The sequence below is a fragment of the Cyprinus carpio genome, chromosome A8, assembly GCF_018340385.1.
Source record: "Cyprinus carpio isolate SPL01 chromosome A8, ASM1834038v1, whole genome shotgun sequence".
Taxonomy (NCBI): domain Eukaryota; kingdom Metazoa; phylum Chordata; class Actinopteri; order Cypriniformes; family Cyprinidae; genus Cyprinus; species Cyprinus carpio.
In genome coordinates, this window is record NC_056579.1 from 5390450 (window position 1) to 5407901 (window position 17452).

Consider the following 17452-nt stretch of genomic DNA (forward strand, 5'->3'; position numbering starts at 1 on the left):
AAGGTTAGCAATAAAACCTTCTTTTGAAAGACAGTAATAAAGCCACATGGAATCCGTGCCCATAGAGCTTCAAGAAAGCTTAGTAGATATCAGAATTTGAACATCACAGCAAAATAAAAAAAAGGCAGAATCATTTAACATACAGCATCGATTGAAATTTTTATGTAAATAAATTATTTTTTATTATTTTTTAATTGTTATTAATATAGTCTCTTATGCTCACCAAGGCTGCATTTATTTAATCAGAAATACAGTAATGGTAATGTTGTGAAATATTATTGCAATTTAAAATATTTTTTTTCAATATTGTACAATTTAATTCCTCTTATTTTAATTTTTTTTTTTTGTAATTTTTAATTTGTTATTTTATCTTAATTTATTGTTTTTGTTTCATAAACTTAATATTTCTTTTAAAATGTGAGGGTAAAGTGTAAAAATATTTGTATTTTGTACCTACTTGCTGTTCATACTTTTTGTATCTACCATTTTGAAAAGCAAATGTTGTTAAAGAAAAAGATCAAATGTAAATATCTTGTTGCAATACTCCGTTTTAATACTCCGCAGAATTTTACTAATTCTACAAATCAGTGCAAGTGCAAAAAGCCAAGATCCTTGGCATACCTTTTGATTTGAAAAAAAGTGAGACTTGCATTTGATGCTTCATGGAGAATAAAGAGCTGAACCGTGTTGAGCAATGAGTCATTCAGGTGAGTAAAGGTGAAGTGACCATGAGTTTTCCACCTGCTAGAGGAACAGGTGACTGCAGTTGCTTTGACAGTGTGACCGGCAGACTGTGTGATCACACATTTGTGATGTGTCTGTGTAGGTGGCTTGCTGTCATACGGTCTTGAGACTCCACTGAGAGGTCTTATTCATCAGCAACCAGAGGGTGGGCGTGTTGTTAATGCTAAAACGTTTCTAGGAGCAGGAATAGAAAGTGCATGTCAGGCAGCCTGCAGGGTGATGCGTTTGATGGGATTACACCATCACACAGATTGACTAATGACATTTAACCTCTCACACCCCTCTTGATATTTCCAGAGCCGCACATCACTAATGGGTGGTTTGTTCCTGTAGTGAAGCCATGTGTTGGTTTGTTTGAATTATATTAAAAACTATAATTATGTGCTATAATATTACAGTCTTTTATACTCACCAAGCTGCATTTATTTGATTAAAAAAAAAAAACGGTAAAAACGGTAATATTGTGAAATATTATTACAACTTAAAAAACTGTTTTCTATTTGAATATAATTTAGAATGTATTTTGTTTCTGTGATGCAAAGCTGAATTTTTAGCAGCCATTACTTCAGTCTTTGTCACAGTACTTCAGAAATCATTCAAATATGATGATTTGCTGCTCAGTTATGATTAATTATCCAGGGTTTGTACCAGGTGCTTAAAGTGCTTGAGGTACTTGAATTTGACTTTTTGAAATTTAAGTCCTGGAAAACCCTTGAAAACAGCCATATTTTTGAGAAGGTACTTGAAAAGTACTTGAATTTTTAAAGGGCAGTATATATGAAATATGTGTTATTTTTTCCCTCAATAAAACAATCTTTTTATGCAAAATTAATGATGCAGTGAGTCTGATATAAATACAGAGCCATTTCGCCTGGCTTTTAGCAGTGCACGAGATCTCGCAATATTACTCCTTGAGGTGAAAATGGTCTTGCGATATTAGTATAAGTTGTGTTTGTGGTAAAACCTTTGATAGTGCTTGCATTATATTGTTCAGTCTTTTATTGCATGTGCTGTTTGTTTGGGTTTCATTTGGGAACGCATAAGAAGTCTGACGCGTTTTGTGTTGTAGTGTTGGGCGATATGGTCATTTTTCACGTCAGCCCGTGAGATCGACGATACACGATATTATCGTGCATGGGTGGAGCAAGAGAGAGACTCTTTGTTCTTGTCATAGGATAACTATTTGTTTTTTTAAACTGCGCAGGTGCGCGAGAGAGAGCCTATGGAATCACCAATAATCAAAAAAATATACTTTCAAATATACTGATAAACTAACGTTAAATATAAAAATACTGTATTTAAAACAGCTAGTTCATATATAGTCGGATGCAACTGTCATATCGCGCATCTTGTGACAAATTTGCCGCATCTGCGCAGGGAAGTTATCATTCTAAATGTTCTGCAAAATAAGTCAATGGTTAAAATCAATAGTAGATTTCATTTAAAGTCCAACAGTTTAACACTAATATTGGACATAAACGAACACGTTAAATATAAAGTATTAAAAACAGGTAAGTTCATATATTTGGAGTAAAGTTCAATTGAACTGATGCATCAGTCATACAGCACTCCGGACTGTGCGCCCCATGACGATCCCGACGCACCGCCACAGAAACAAGAATGAGATGTGTTCTAACATAACTGTGGCATTAAAATCAGTTAGTGAGGGCTCGTTTAAAATATTGTACATATATAGGCTGTTCAGATTACTTGTTAAAGTGCAATGAAATACCTTATATCTGCAGACGATGTATGTCTGTTTGTGGATGGAGACTTCTTCACCGGCTATAGGCTATAATCCTAATTTGCGCGCGCACGTGTGTGTGTGAAATGCGGTGCTGAAGTGAAATAGCTGGACAGTTTGATAGCCGAATTATAATAGGCCGCCTAATAAAAATAATAATAATAATTATTATTATTATTTTTTTTTATTTAATTAATTGTATAGTGGGATTAGTATAGTATCTTATTGTCTATCGACAGAGACATCTGCTGTGGTATTTCTGACTATTGTCGATACACAATACTATCGTCTATCGGCACAACCCTACTGTGTTGTGCTGTTGTTATTTTTTAGTGTTGTGGGGATCTTCTTCTTATCTGCTGGTGGGGGAAGATATTTTTTTTCCATATACTGTGAGTTTGTGTTCATCTAGAAAAAAAGTGCATGTTATCTTACTAGATTTGTAATGTGAATCATTTATAAACCTATGCCAACACAGGAGAATTCATCAACGTATTTCTAAGTATGCGATTTGTTGTATGTCGTGATTTCAAAATAAAAGTTCAAACCCTGGCTCTGAGTTTGCAGGTGGCCAAATATTTAAATTACATGGATTTAAACGTCATTGAATCATGCTGTAAAGTGAAGCATGGCCAGGCTGTTGGTGCTCTCTGTAGTTATTTGTTACAATACATAATTAACTTAAGTTGGTTATGTTCATATTTTGTGTAGGCATATTACATTATGTAGTCCTATTTTATCAGGGTTGTTCAATAAAACAATGTAATTACTTGATTTTGATACTTTATTTGAACCAGTTATTATCGTCTTGTCGTTAGTTTATATATAAATAGTCACACTAAAGCCTGTTTTTCACTTAGGTCTATTTATATATTTCTAAGAAATATCAGATTGCTCAATTGTCAAAATAATCAGTAGCTTACTTGATTACCAAAACAATTATTAGTTACAGCCCTAGATTAGTTTAAATATTTAAAAATACAACTGCATTGTTTTGATTTGTGTGATTAAAAGACAAATATTTTGTCATTATAAAAAAAATCTTATATCTCGTGAGCTAAGTGTATTGTCACACACCCTAGTGTTGATAAGTGGTGATATAACTCACAATTTCCCAAGTGTATGATACAGCTTTCATTCAGGTCAATCATATTCATGAAAAAAAAATCATTTTGAATAAGGAAAGCGATAACTTTGCACTGCACTTTATTTGTGCCATTTAGTTTTATTAGTTTATAAGAATTTGAAAGATAATAACAACATAGTTTGATAAGTAAGATCTCTGATTTTAGTCCTTGAAAACCAAAAAAGTAGTGCTTGAAAAGTCATTGAAAGTCACGAACCCTGATTATCATTGGTGCTGATTTATTAATATTGGATTATATTATTATCCATGTAGAATAATTTTTCAGCTTACTTTTTCAGGATTCATTGTTGAATAGAAAGTTCAAAAGAACAGCATTTATTTGAAATAGAATTTTTATAACATTATAAATGCTTTTGATCAATTTAACGCATCCTTGCTGAAAAGTTTTTTTTTTTTTTTAACGTTACACTAGATGTTTGAATTGTAGTGTATTATGGTTTTCACAAAAACATTAAGCAGCGAAAACTATTTTCAACATTTATAAGAAGAAATGTTTCTTGAGCACCAAATCAGCATAATGAATTCTAAAGGATCACATGACACTGAACACTGAGGTAACAGCTGGTGAAAATTCACCTTTGCCAGCTAAAATGCATACATGTATGTTATGTAATATTTTTGGCTGGTAACTAAACCCAAAAATGTCTTAAAGATTACACAACCATCTAGTAAAGTATATTCTTGTATAATCCAGTGATTTAAATGTACATAACATATGAAAAGTGCTCCATTTCATTATTCTGTTTATATGGAACTGGATGGATGCAAACCAGAAGACTATTCATATCAAATTAATAAGTCTGGAATCACTGCAGCTTCGTGTTATGTAAGTCTTGAGTTAAAAACAAAAGATTCACAACAGTAATACATTTGATTGGATGCGCAACGTTCAGAGATGTTATATGCACACCTGCCACTTCACATTCATTACAATCTTTATTAATGCACCAATGTGTGATGCATGGTGCTCTGTTTTGTGTTTTTTGATTGTGTATTTAATGATTGGTGGTTTGTGTTTGTGTGGGTGTGGGGGACGGTCTGGATGTTGGTGGAGGGCATCTTGTGTGTGTGTTGGTGCCCAGGGGGAGTTGTAGGTTACAAAAACACCCTGCCGTAACCTTGGCAAAGACAAACGATGCAAACTAAGACCAAGATGGGGTGACGATCCCTCTGCAAAGCTTGTCCATAACTAAGAACAGAAAGTTCCCTGCAACACAAACTTTTTAAATTGATCCACAAATATCTTGAGAAACGTATGAAGGATTAAATATGGTCAGCTTTAGACCTGGTCAAGTTTGCAGTTTACAGATAGTTCCGACTTTTAAATCTGTTTGATTGAGCCACTTTTGAGGCTGTTATATGCACCTGTATACACTCACACTCAGCTTTAGTTGGAAGAGGAATAGTTTTATTTGATTATTATCATTACTAAATGTAGTTATTTTGTAGTGGTGCTTCATAGCTAAAAGCCTTAACAATGATATCATTATGATAATTGAATTTTTATTCATCTTCATGCTTTGGATTACATGCACTTAAACGTGTTGAATGCTGCAGTTTGTGTTGTTGTGGATGGTGTTCAATACAGCAACATTGTGAAAAACGATCCTGCAGGCTGCTGCAGCAGTGAGCGCTCATGATGTGTCTAACTCATTAACAGCCGATTAAGCGTTCATTTTTCTTGCAGGCGAGATGAGAAAAATCTGAATCTACAGCAGTTCAAGGCATGCTTGAAAACTTCCTGTTTTTCTCTCTCTGAATGTCCATCTCTGTCTCTCATGTTGATAATCGAAAATTGGCAAAGAGGCGGGACGTGGGTGGAGCTTGTTGCTGAAACCACACCCACCTAGTGCGATGGTGGTGACAGCAGCGACAATCCACCTGTCACTCAAGTGGCCACGCCCTTAATTATGCAGAACTTTAAGGCTTAATATAATTTAAACGGATGAGTTATAAAAAAAAAATTCACCCCCCTCACAGTTGTCACGAAGGGAAAAATTAGTTGTAAGTTCCACGCACTTGGCCCAAGGAAGGTATCCAGTGCTGGCTGAAGGTTTCTTGCGTGTTCGGTCTTTTCAGAGTGCAAAGATATTCAATTTAAATTCAGTTCTAATCTGACTCCATTTAATGATCTAATCTGACTCCATTTTAGTATGACCTCGAATTTAGGTTGTTTGTCTGTCTCTAATTATTATTATTCTCACATTTGATTATTCTATTTATTCTTTAATATTATTGTACTCGTTCATTCGGGTGCTCATGTCCCTCAAAGATATCGCTTTGGCCTTAGCGTATCTTACGGTCACATTCTGTCACAGTCTTGGTTATTAGACAGAGGTTATTGGCTAATACTTTAGATGGCCGCTCCTATGCTTGCTCATTCTAAAAGTACTTTTAATTAGCCCCCATATATTTGTACACACTTGAATAAAGCAACATTATTTCTAGTCAGAGGTCACGACCACTACTATAGATATAAGCCGACCAACATTACTTTCCCTGATAGTAGTTTTGGTATGGTCATGCCATGGTTTCTCCATGTACACTTAGCTAGAGTAATATTACAGTAAACAGAGGTTAGGCTCACCCTATTTAGGTTGGTCGAACAACATCCAGTTGACCTAAATGGAAATTCCCTGTAAGCCCTTACAATCTAAGTACACTTGAACTAATACCAAGTGTTAGCCGGATGTCTAAAGATACAATTGGTGTGCCCTATGCTCCATCAACTGCATTTTAGTCCGTTACTAACCTGACGCAGGAAATGCGATAACAAGGATACAGCGTAATCTACTAGAGTCAATAATTACAGAGTAAAACAGAATAGAATCAAATGTAACAATTTATTATCAGTCAGGTAAATATGTATTATGCCAATTCAAGTTATCAAATCAATACAAGACATCAAATTCTCAAGGATAAATCTAAGAGTAAAGGATGCATACCTGACTTCAGGAAAATACATAGTATGGAGTGCATAGACACAAACCACACTACTGGCTTTCTGGCTACAGAATCTCCCTAAACCTCTTGCAACATTTCTTTAAGTACCTCAGACCAAGACAAACATCCCCCGAGATGGAGACAGGAACTAACAATTGGAATTTGCATTAAGCCAGGTCCTAGACCTAGGTGGCTCAATGGGAACAGAAGGTAATTTACATGGAAGACCCAGGGGAAGGGCACTCCCATTACAGTAAGCAAAATATGTCTTAACTCTTAGGATCTGAATTATCTTTTAGTCTACTTTTGTAAGAATTGAGACCATTGTACCAGTTGCACTGAGACATTTCAAATGATACCAGACATGACTGTTAGTTCACTTGCATTGAAATTTTCATGTAATCATTTTGAGCAGACAGTAGAAGGAAGGATGGGTGAAGGGATTTAAAATGAAACAAATGGGGAGAAGGGAAAGAGCTCTCCTGCACCCCCACTCTGTCTCGAAGATGGCTGTGTATGTTTCTCTGGAGATCAGTATCTGAGGTTCTTTTATCCTTACATAGATATATAGACCAAAACCACTTTTTGTAACAGGCTGTAAACATATTTCTTTTCTGCTGTAAAGTTGGGCATTTTACCATGGGGGCAGGGGTCTATGAAATTGACTCCCTTTTGGAGCCTCTTGTGGCCAGTCGATGAATTGCAGTTTAAGCACTAATTTATATATATTTAATAATATTTGTTGTTATATTTCTGCACATTTTGGGGTGAATTTCTCTCGACGTCTCTCTCTCTAATCCAGCGAGCAACTACCTCATGAATATTAACTAGCAGTTGGGGCCGCCAGCCCAGAAACAAACAGCCCACTTAATATTTGATGGCTTTTTTGCTTTAGAGTTGAGTACACGGTGCATGCAACGCTGCCTCTGCTGTTGTGTGTGTGAGTGTGTGTTTGTTTATGAGTGAATGAGAGTATAATACCATGTGAGATTGCAGCTGAACTCGGGCCTGACTGCCTAATGGGTCCTTTGTACCTTTCTTCTTTTTAAAATCCACAAAGTTTAGCAGGAGGGCGGAACTGTAAATAAACATTTACAGTATGCATCTGCCCCACATTTTCAACAGTAAAACTGTGAACTTCATAAGAATCATATTTAAATTCTTGGTTTGTCTTGCAGGATCTGGAAGTTTTGTCTCAGGAGATCGTGCGTTTGAGTAAAGACGCCACCCCTGCAGTAAACTCCAAAGCCACGGGATAAAACTGGACACCGTCCACCTGATGATTCAGTACCCTTCTCTTTCTCTCCTCTCTTCACGGCTACCAGGAGGAAACTACATTCATCTCGTACAAAGACCTCCAGCAATCTCCAGATGTACCAGGAGCACAGATGGACAAAACAGATTGAGTTCATCTGCATTTACATACTACTGAATGTAATGTAACACTTTATATGTTTTTTTGTCTGTGATGGGAAAGTACAGTTAGAAAAGGGTCGGTTGAGCGAACCCTGGCTGCTTGAGATCCGTGAACTGAGTGCACAGGACGATGGCTTGGCCTCGGTGGTCAAAACAGGACCGTTCTACCTACCACTAATTCCCCTGTTCAGGAAGTCGTATGTCTAACGTTGGCGTCCTCAAACTGCTATCACTGTTGTATTGCCTGTTTTGTATATTTGATCCGCTAAAGACACTTATTGTGTGTGTGAATGCGTGTCTGTGAGGCGTAGAATGGGGTGTATTTGTTCGTGCCAGAAAACCCAAAAATCATGTCTACATCTTTACAGTATGCTGCTCGTATCTGAAAGAAAATGGCTAAAATCTCAAGTTCTGCAGTTCATTATATAAAAAAAATTCAGGAAGTTTTCCAGCGAGAGAGGGAGAACATGCATTTAATTGCTGCGATAATTATCCAAGCATTTTTGTGGGGCTCTCAAAATGTTCCCGTGAAGGAAAGCGGCTCCCTGGACTCCCCTCGTTAAGCAGCAATCTCTCCGCATCTTAACGACTCAATTTGACACCTCTCTGTCTGTCTCAGAACTGACGGCGCTGTTGGGGAACGGACCAATTTTTCACAGGGCACACTTAACTCCCATGAGAAGCTAGCCGCCTGTTTTAGTGTCTAACACCAGTTTGTTTTGTGCGCGTTGATGTCCTGTCATTTTCTTTGAATGTTGCAACATGATTCCGCTTTTATGCATTCAGCTTTTGTGAACATTTTAAATTCTGATGCATACAGAAATATTTTATTTGGAGAATGCAAAGTTAATTTAATCGTGGGGTCATGTGACTGATATTTTGCTGTTGGTCCTCAGACTCTCTTCATGTTTTTTCTGTGTAATTGCTTGCACTGATGTCAAGCACCATCCATTCTGTCTTGATTTTTCCAGTCATTTACCAACAAACTACAGCTCTTAGTCAGAGAAGACACCATATTTCATTTAACGCAACTGAGTTGGCGATATATCGGCCAAATTTACATTCACGTCGATTTAAATATGGCATATGCTCCATTGATCATTTTAGATGCAATGAATATTGACCAATTATTTGTTTAGATCCTTCTGATTGCACAACAGAACATAGAAGATTGAACATTTTAGTCACATGAGATAATGGATTCAGTGTCCACCTTATTTGTCAACGGTTCTGTATTAAATTAGAGAAACATATGTATAATCACTTTGGCAAAGTTGTTTTATGATTTTGTGAGTTGTGAACGATTAGCATTCTATTTCAAATCTTTAAGCTTTAATACGACACTGGTTTGTTACCATGTTCTTGGCACATGAGCGTGACATTCGTGCATGGTGTTTACCAGTCAAATCCCTGTTTCTGGCTTCTTTAGGAAAGCTTGACTAATGCTTTTCCTTATTCCTTTCGTTTATACTGTACAGAAGTTGTATAACAATATTCTTTCATTTCCACCATTGAGGAAACTGACATATTAAGATTCACTTGGACAATTGCACTCAAAAGAATGAAGGATGTTTGCCTTTGAAGCGCAGTTATCTTTTTTTTTGCCAAGCCAGCTCTTCTTTAATTAAGATCATATTTTAATCATCACTAACTACATGTAAGCAGACTCTGTTATTAATGTCCTGTCTCCCACTACATCTGTATGGCTAATATTATTTATGTGCATTTCATTGTCATTTTCAGACACCCATAACTTGCAGTGATAATAAAGAATGGCTGGAAAAACAATGTCTGAGTGTCGTATTTTCTATACTTTGTTTACAATGTACATTTTATGTATTTGACAGATGCTTTTTATTGTATACTACTATTTTTTTTCAGCACAGGTGTGCCCTGAGAATCAAAACAAAACTACCTTGGCGTTACTATGACATGCTGTACCAACTGAGCTAGTGGAACCACAAATCGTACATCGCAAAGGTTTTTCTTTCTTGAAATGTAGTGGTTTTGTTTAAGAGAAGTGCCTTATATTTTACTTATACACTCTAAAAAGTAAAGGTTCCAAAAGGGTTTTTACAGTGATGCCATAGAAGATCATTTGAGTGACTAATTCTTAAAAGAACCATTGTTTTCTTTGTGTCAAGAACATTAATGTAAAGAACCTTTATTTCATTATAAAGAACCTTTTGTGCAATCAAAAGGTTCATTGGATGTTAAAAGGCACTGAAGGCACTGCCACTGAAGAACCTTTATTTTTAAAAAGCAGAATTCACACAAAAAAAAAAAAAAATGAAGAAAATTCTGTTATTGTTTGCTCACTGTCATGTTGTTCCAAACCAGTATGACTTATTTTCTTCTGTGGAACACAGACAAAGATTTATATAACAATGCTTTTATTCAATGACAGTCAACAGAATCCAAAAACAACTTTGGATCACATTGACTTGTATGGACATTTTATTTTATTTTTCCACGAAAGAAAGTCATACAGGTTTGGAACGATAAATGCTAGTTCCTTCCCAGGTCTGTGGGCTAAACACACAAGCGTCTATTTTTCACTGAGTGTTTGTCTAATAGATTTGTTAATCTGTCCTCTGAGCACAAAAGGTGTTTACCGCACTCAATAATGCCTGTAAGAACCGTGTAAACAAATGACATGAATCACTGAGCAGTGTTTAATTTGAGCTATTTAAATACTATTGTCATCTTTGTCTTCGTCACTGTTCAGTAAGTGTGATCTCTAATCAATACTAAAAGCTAAGGAGCTCCACTGCTTTGCATTGAGTTTCATCCTTATAATGACCAAAGGCCCTCATTAAATAGACAATCCAAGAAGACTTGAAAGGTTTTAAGGTCCAAAGCATATCAGCTGGTCACTGGGGTTCCTCAGGGATCAGTTCTTGGACCCCTCCTGTTCTCCATATACACTACAACACTGTGACCCATCATACAGGCACATGGTTTCTCCTACCATTGCTATGCTGATGACACACAGCTCTATTTTTCATTTCAACCAGATGATCCAACAGTAGCTGCATGGCGGATATCTCAGCATGGATAAAATAATGCCACCTACAGCTCAACCTGGCAAAGACTGAGCTTCTCGTCTTCCCTGCCACTCCGACTCTACAGCATGATTTTACCATCCAGCTAGATTCATCAACAATTACCCCATCATGTTTAGTCAGAAATTTTGGTGTAATCTGTGATGGCCAGCTGACTTTCAAAGACCACATTGCATAAACGGCTCAATCTTGGATTTTGCATTGCACAACATCAGAAAGGTCAGCCCCTTCCTTAACGGAGCATGTGCCACAACTTCTTGTCCAGGCCCTTGTCATTTCTAGGCTGGACTACTGCAATGCTCTTTTGGCTGAACTTCCATCATGTTTGATCAAACCTCTACAAACGATTCAGTATGCAGCAGGACAACTCATCTTCTATGAGCCTAAAAGAGCCCATGTTACACCTCTCTTTATCTCCCTGCACCGGCTACCAGCTGTGGCTCAAATCAAGTTCAAGACATTGATGCTTACATATAGAACAGCCACAGGATCAGCACCCTCCTACTTCCACACATTCTTACAAATCTACATCCCCTCCAGAAATCAAGATCTACAAGTGTCGCGCCTCGTGGTACCATCACAGTGAGGCACAAAATCACTTTTCCGAACATTTTCGTTCACCATTCCTGGCTGCTGGACTGATCTTCCCACCCCATCCGGAATGCTGAATCCCTGACAGTTTTCAAGCAACAGCTGAAAACTCATCTCTTTCGTCAAAATTTGACTGCAACATTTGAGCCACACTTATTTATACAGTTATTTATGAGATCATACAATGCATAATAAGGTTAATTACAAGGCATAATTAATGCATTAAGAATACTTTTGTAATGCATTATATCTAAATGCAAAATATAAAGTTTACGCGGAAGCTTCAGTGAATCTGAGTAATTTTCTATCTGGCCAGGCTGGGTGGTATTTGCTTCCATGTAGCGTGTTAAAATAATTGAATGTACAGCTATCATTGGATTATCCTTTACGAAATTAATGCAAATATGATACAGCTCTTCCTCTGCCAAAGTCAATTGTGAAGTGTTTAATTAAATTTAATAGCACAAAATGCGATGGAATTATTCCAGGTCATGGAAACTCATGTTTATGTTTAACACTTGTGTTCTTAACAGGGCATTAGTGGACAGATTGATTTTAAATCAATACCTAATAAAGAAAGGAATTATTTGGGACATAAAAATATAGGACTTAATCATTTCAGTGGTTGCTCATCATTAGTTGCAGATTTAATGTGTCCAAGGGGCTCTTCAGCGTCTTAAGTGAAATGATTAAAGCATTGATTTGTAATCAACACACCTACACCTCAGTATATAACACTACGTCATGGTTAAAGCTCTCCTGTGAGCTCCAACTTGTGTAGGTCTACATTTGACTGGTTTATCATTACAGGTGACTAGGGATATTCTGCACTGATTGGAGTTGCTTTAGTTGGAGTTTAGTTGGAGTTTGTTGTTTGTAACTATGGAGGGTCAGGCAGCTGTAAATTCGAAGCCTTAGAAAGATCGAAATCACTGTTGTAACTGCAGTCTGCTTTTGTGTCTTTTCCTGCAGTATTTTAGCCGTGAACCCATGTATTGACATCAGAGTTGTAGAAATTGAACTCAGGGACTGTCAAGATGGAAAAGTTTGGAGAATTACTTCCAAGGGTGTTGGAAAAAACACCCAATTCTGATGCTCCCATGATGCTTCTGGTAAGTGGTTTTCCAACAGTCAATGAAATGCTTCTTCTCTCTTCCTAATCACTCCTCCTACTGAGGGTCAGTTTGATTTTTAACAACTTGAAAGCAGTGTCGGGGGTAACACATTACAGGTAATGCGAGGTTATGTAATCAGATTACTTTTTTCAAGTAACTAGTAAAGTAATGCATTAATTTAAATTATAAGTTTTTGGTTTTTGTAATTAGTTACTTTTTAGGAGTAATGTGCACTGTAAAAAAAGTCAGTAAAATATACAGCAAAACACCGTCAAATTCCAACGGTAATGGAACGTAAAACCAAAAACTTCCTTTTACTGTATTAAATAGATTGAATAACCGTTAATTGTGAGACTGGATAAAACTTTGTTTTTTACTGTAATAAAATGTTGAAATTATAAATATTTTTCTGTGAAAACAAATAAATATGCATACATTTTACAATTAAATATTGTAATGTTGAAAATGTCTGAAAACCTTAGATTTTACGGTATTATTTGAGTAAAAACTACATCTTTTGGGGTTGTGCACATTGGAATTCACAGTATAAATCTGTAGATTTTTAAGCAAACAAAACATTCATTTTTACAGAAGCAAGATGTTAAAAAATAGGGTCCACCGTAATAATACAACCAGTAAATACAATTTAAAAAAAGCAAATATCAGCAGTAAAAGACAATAAAATATATAGTATTTTTTATTTTAAAATTCAGATACTGATATACAGATTAAAAGTTAGGCCTGCAGTATATCATTGTTAACCTTCTGATAAAAAAAAAAACAACAGCAAAAGAAGAAGTTTAAAATAAAGTTCATGGTTGTGAATAAAATTGATTTCAATAATCTTTTTTAATTATTAATTTAAAACAACTTTATGTTATGTTTCACGCCATATTATCAGACCACCTTAGGTGGGTCCGCCTTAAATTTTTAGTTTTGTGTGATCGCTGTTGATTGGTTTGCTGGTAAACTGTGTACAGACGTTTTACGTTCGAATTGCAGAGAAAAAATGTTTTCTGGTAGCAACATTGTGCAGTATGAGCGAACCATTTCACCAAAAAAAGGGGAAGCAAGGCAAGACGTGACTTCTGATCAAACCTCCTCCTAAAGAAAGAAAGAGCGACATCACATTGTGTGATGACGTCACCTGAAAAGAAATGCGCCGCTGCTGAGCTGTGTGCCGCGCGCTTTTTTTTTCTTGCAGGAGACTTGTTGGCTTCGCTAACGGACGCAGTTTTGAACTCGTATTAGCGCCATTTATAGCTGCTTGGACCAGCATCTTCGGAATTTGTAGACATTTTGACAACTTACAATTAATTCGAGGTGAGGTGAGTTCATGCAACTTCAAGTTATCTCTGTTATAAAAACCCACCAGCCCAGCATTTATAGATAATTTTAGGAGTTCGTTTTTTATGAGTGAGGTTGTGAATTTAGTTAGAGTTTAAACTATTTGAATTTTGTATTGCCCTAATTAGCAAACAAATTAAGTGTTGCACTGAACTGTTAACATTGAAATTTAAACCGCACTGTCTGTTACAAACATTACTTGACTTTAACTGTTATTATAGCATTTTGTAGCTGTAAGGTTCTGCAAAATTGATGTCACAAGCTTATGTGCTTGATTACTTATGTAAAGTCATACTTTAAAAATGATGCACTGCATTTCTTGTCATTTATTCATTGAATATATTTGCAATATATTTGACTAGCAGCAAGTGTGTCGAGGTCAAAATATGTTCAAGACAATAAAAATGTCAGTGAAGGACATCTGAGATTTTGTTGCAGTGGTTTTCTGATGCATGTGTTTAAGGTTTAAGGGTCTCTTTCAAGGTTAGTAAAGTAAACAGATTCTAGAAGATATTTTACACATTTCTCTGTTGTCTCTAAATCTTATTTTGTCTTTATTATGATTAAAAGGGTTTGTTTTGTTCCTGCCCTTTTCAGACACTGAATTTGAGCAGAAACCATAAGGATACTCAAAGGACCTGTGACTCTCAGGAAATGGTGAGATTTCAGGTCATAATCTTTTTTTTTTTTTTTTTTTTTTTTTCATTAAATTAATTTTCCTTTGTCCCTTTACAATATTGCTGTTTTGTTTTTGTAAACATCATCAAATGAGAGTGACAGGTGAAACCGTTTCAAGACAATGGCAGGAAAAGCATGCTGAAGATTGAATCAAACCTTGGCTGGAAATATTTGGTATGTGTTTTACCGTAAATCAATTTGTTGAAAAACATTCAGCTACACTGCAATACAGGGAAACTTGTTTTGCACTTATTTTCTTGTTACTTTAATTTCTTGTCTCATTATTTTTGTCAGTTATTATTATTTATGGTGTATGCCCTTTCTGAATGCAGAAGGGATCTAGCCAGTCCACAATGAAAGCTTCGTTGCCCCCCTGTGAGTCTTCTGGCAGAAATGATGGCGCCTGTATTCTTTGGTTTCCCTAAACATCACATCGTGTTTATACGAGGCTCTTCAATTAAGTCTGCACCCAAAGATTCAATAAGAGGTAAGCAGTGGTATTATTCAAGTTTTGCAAAAGAAAGATGGACAGGAGACACTAATCTTAATCAGCCGAGCTCAGGTTCATGTCCAGGTGAGCAGTTTCATACGATGAAGGAAACTGATGCTATAAAATGTAGATTGAATGATAGGTCTCATCACCATGCATTCAGTCATTAACTTCAAGTTCTATGATAAATCAATAGGAAACTTAAATACAATGTTTTCCAACAAATTATGATTGTGATTAGGGCTGCGTTGTCAATGTACATAAGTAGATTTAAAGGATTAGTTAACTTTAAAAAAAACTTTTGCTGATAATTTACTCACCCCCATGTTATCCAAGATGTCCATGTCTTTCTTTCTTCAGTCGAAAAGAAATTAAGGTTTTTGATGAAAACATTCCAGGATTTTTCCCTATATTATGGTCTCCAATGGGACCCAAAACGGTTCAAGGTCCAAATGACAGTTTCAGTGCAGCTTCAAAGGGCTTTAAACGATACCAGACGATGAATAAGGGTCTTATCTAGCGAAACGATCGCTCACTTCAAAAATAAATAAAAAAGTTTAAGTTTTATAAGCACAAATGCTCGCCTTGGTCTGTTCTGTGATGCACGTTCGTGATGTCACGTAATACGCAATTACGTTTAAAAGGTCACGCTTGAAAAATTTCTGTCCTGAAGAACATTTTCTTTTAGGCTTTTTAATATTAAAGCACCCAGGATACACACACGAAATGGGCATTTTAAACGATAAACTGACACAAATACATTTGAATATGTGGTGTATATGGTCCTCCTTCCGCACATTTGTAAACACGTCAACTTGACCTTTTCAACGTAATTGCGTATTACGTGACGTCACTAACACGCATCACAGAACAGAGCAAGGCGAGCATTTGTGCTTATAAAACTTAAACTTTTTATTTATTTTTGAAGTGTGCGATCGTTTCGCTAGATAAGACCCTTATTCATCGTCTGGTATCGTTTAAAGCCCTTTGAAGCTGCACTGAAACTGTCATTTGGACCTTAGAGCGTTTGGGTTCCATTGGGTGGGATGGTGTAGGTTAAGGTGCTGGAATGTTTTCATCAAAAACCTTAATTTGTTTTCGACTGAAGAAAAAGAAAGACATGGACATCTTGGATGACATGGGGGTGAGTAAATTATCGGCAAAAGTTTTTTTAAAAGTGAACTAATCCTTTAAGAACTGCATACTTTACACCTAAGAAATCATTTATCATTAGATCTGTTTTTTGACAGCACGTTTTGTTCATTTCTGTGCATTTTGCTCAAGCACTGATCAAACTTTTGAAACTGTCAATTTTTTTTTTGCTGCAGAGGGGATCCTGCCAGTCCAAAGTGAACTCCTGATGGACATTGAAGTACTCCTGCAGAGCTTGTATCTTCGACACCATGCGCATTAGAAACTCCACTGAGTGCTTTCCTTCACCAAGGCAGGACCCAGTGACTCATTACTGTTGATCGGTCAGGGGCAGGTCATTTTTTTGTTTCATGTTTATTAATTTCTCCATGGATTACCAGCCATATATATGGAAACATGCTGTATTCTCAAGATCTATGCTGTTTGGTAGGAATAGAGAAAATGATATGTTTAGTCTGTTTTCAAATGGTATGTCAAATTTTCTCATTGTTTATCAGTAATATTCACTACGTTGGTTATATATGAGCATCTTTAGATTTTTCTATATTTAGCGGTTGCAAATGTAAAATGTACGGTAAACTATTTATGTTCCTCATATTGTACTGTATTTTTAGCAGTAAAATACCGGCAGCTGTGGTTGCCAGGAATTTACCGTAAAATGTATCTGGTCAAAATAAAATGCTGTAATTTGTTATACAATTTCACTGTGTTTTTTACTGTCAAAGGTTTTAATAAGGTTTAACATATTTCTGTTATTTTTTACACAGTTATTTACCATAATAGGGTCTATCCTATTACTGTTAAATTAACAACAAATTACTGTATATATTATTATATTTATAACTTTTTTTTACTGCAAATATCCGTAAAAAGCTATGGAAAGTTGCATTTTTTACATAAAATTACTGTATAATTGACAACTATATTTGTTTTTTTCTACCATGATTTTCGTAAAAAAAAATACGTTGTCTACTGTAAAATTTAGGGTTACAAAACCAGTATACCGTATTGTCTTTTACA

The 17452-nt window shown here is 35.9% G+C and overlaps 1 protein-coding gene and 1 long non-coding RNA gene across 3 annotated transcripts in view; both read left to right on the forward strand.

Moving 5' to 3' along the window:
- The window catches only part of LOC109094886 (GRIP1-associated protein 1), a 46088-nt gene extending 36309 nt beyond the window's left edge, over positions 1-9779 (forward strand). For both annotated transcript variants that reach the window (XM_019108573.2, XM_042761751.1), the window contains one exon: positions 7757-9779. In XM_019108573.2, the coding sequence (XP_018964118.2) occupies positions 7757-7837 (81 nt within the window). In that variant the 3' untranslated portion in view covers positions 7838-9779. The remainder of the gene's footprint in view (positions 1-7756) is intronic.
- Positions 9780-14870: 5091 nt separating this feature from the next.
- LOC122145902 lies at positions 14871-17131 on the forward strand. Its single transcript, XR_006160625.1, has 3 exons — positions 14871-14964; positions 15123-15277; positions 16609-17131. It is a non-coding gene; the product is annotated as an uncharacterized LOC122145902 (long non-coding RNA).
- The last annotated feature ends 321 nt before the right edge of the window (positions 17132-17452 follow it).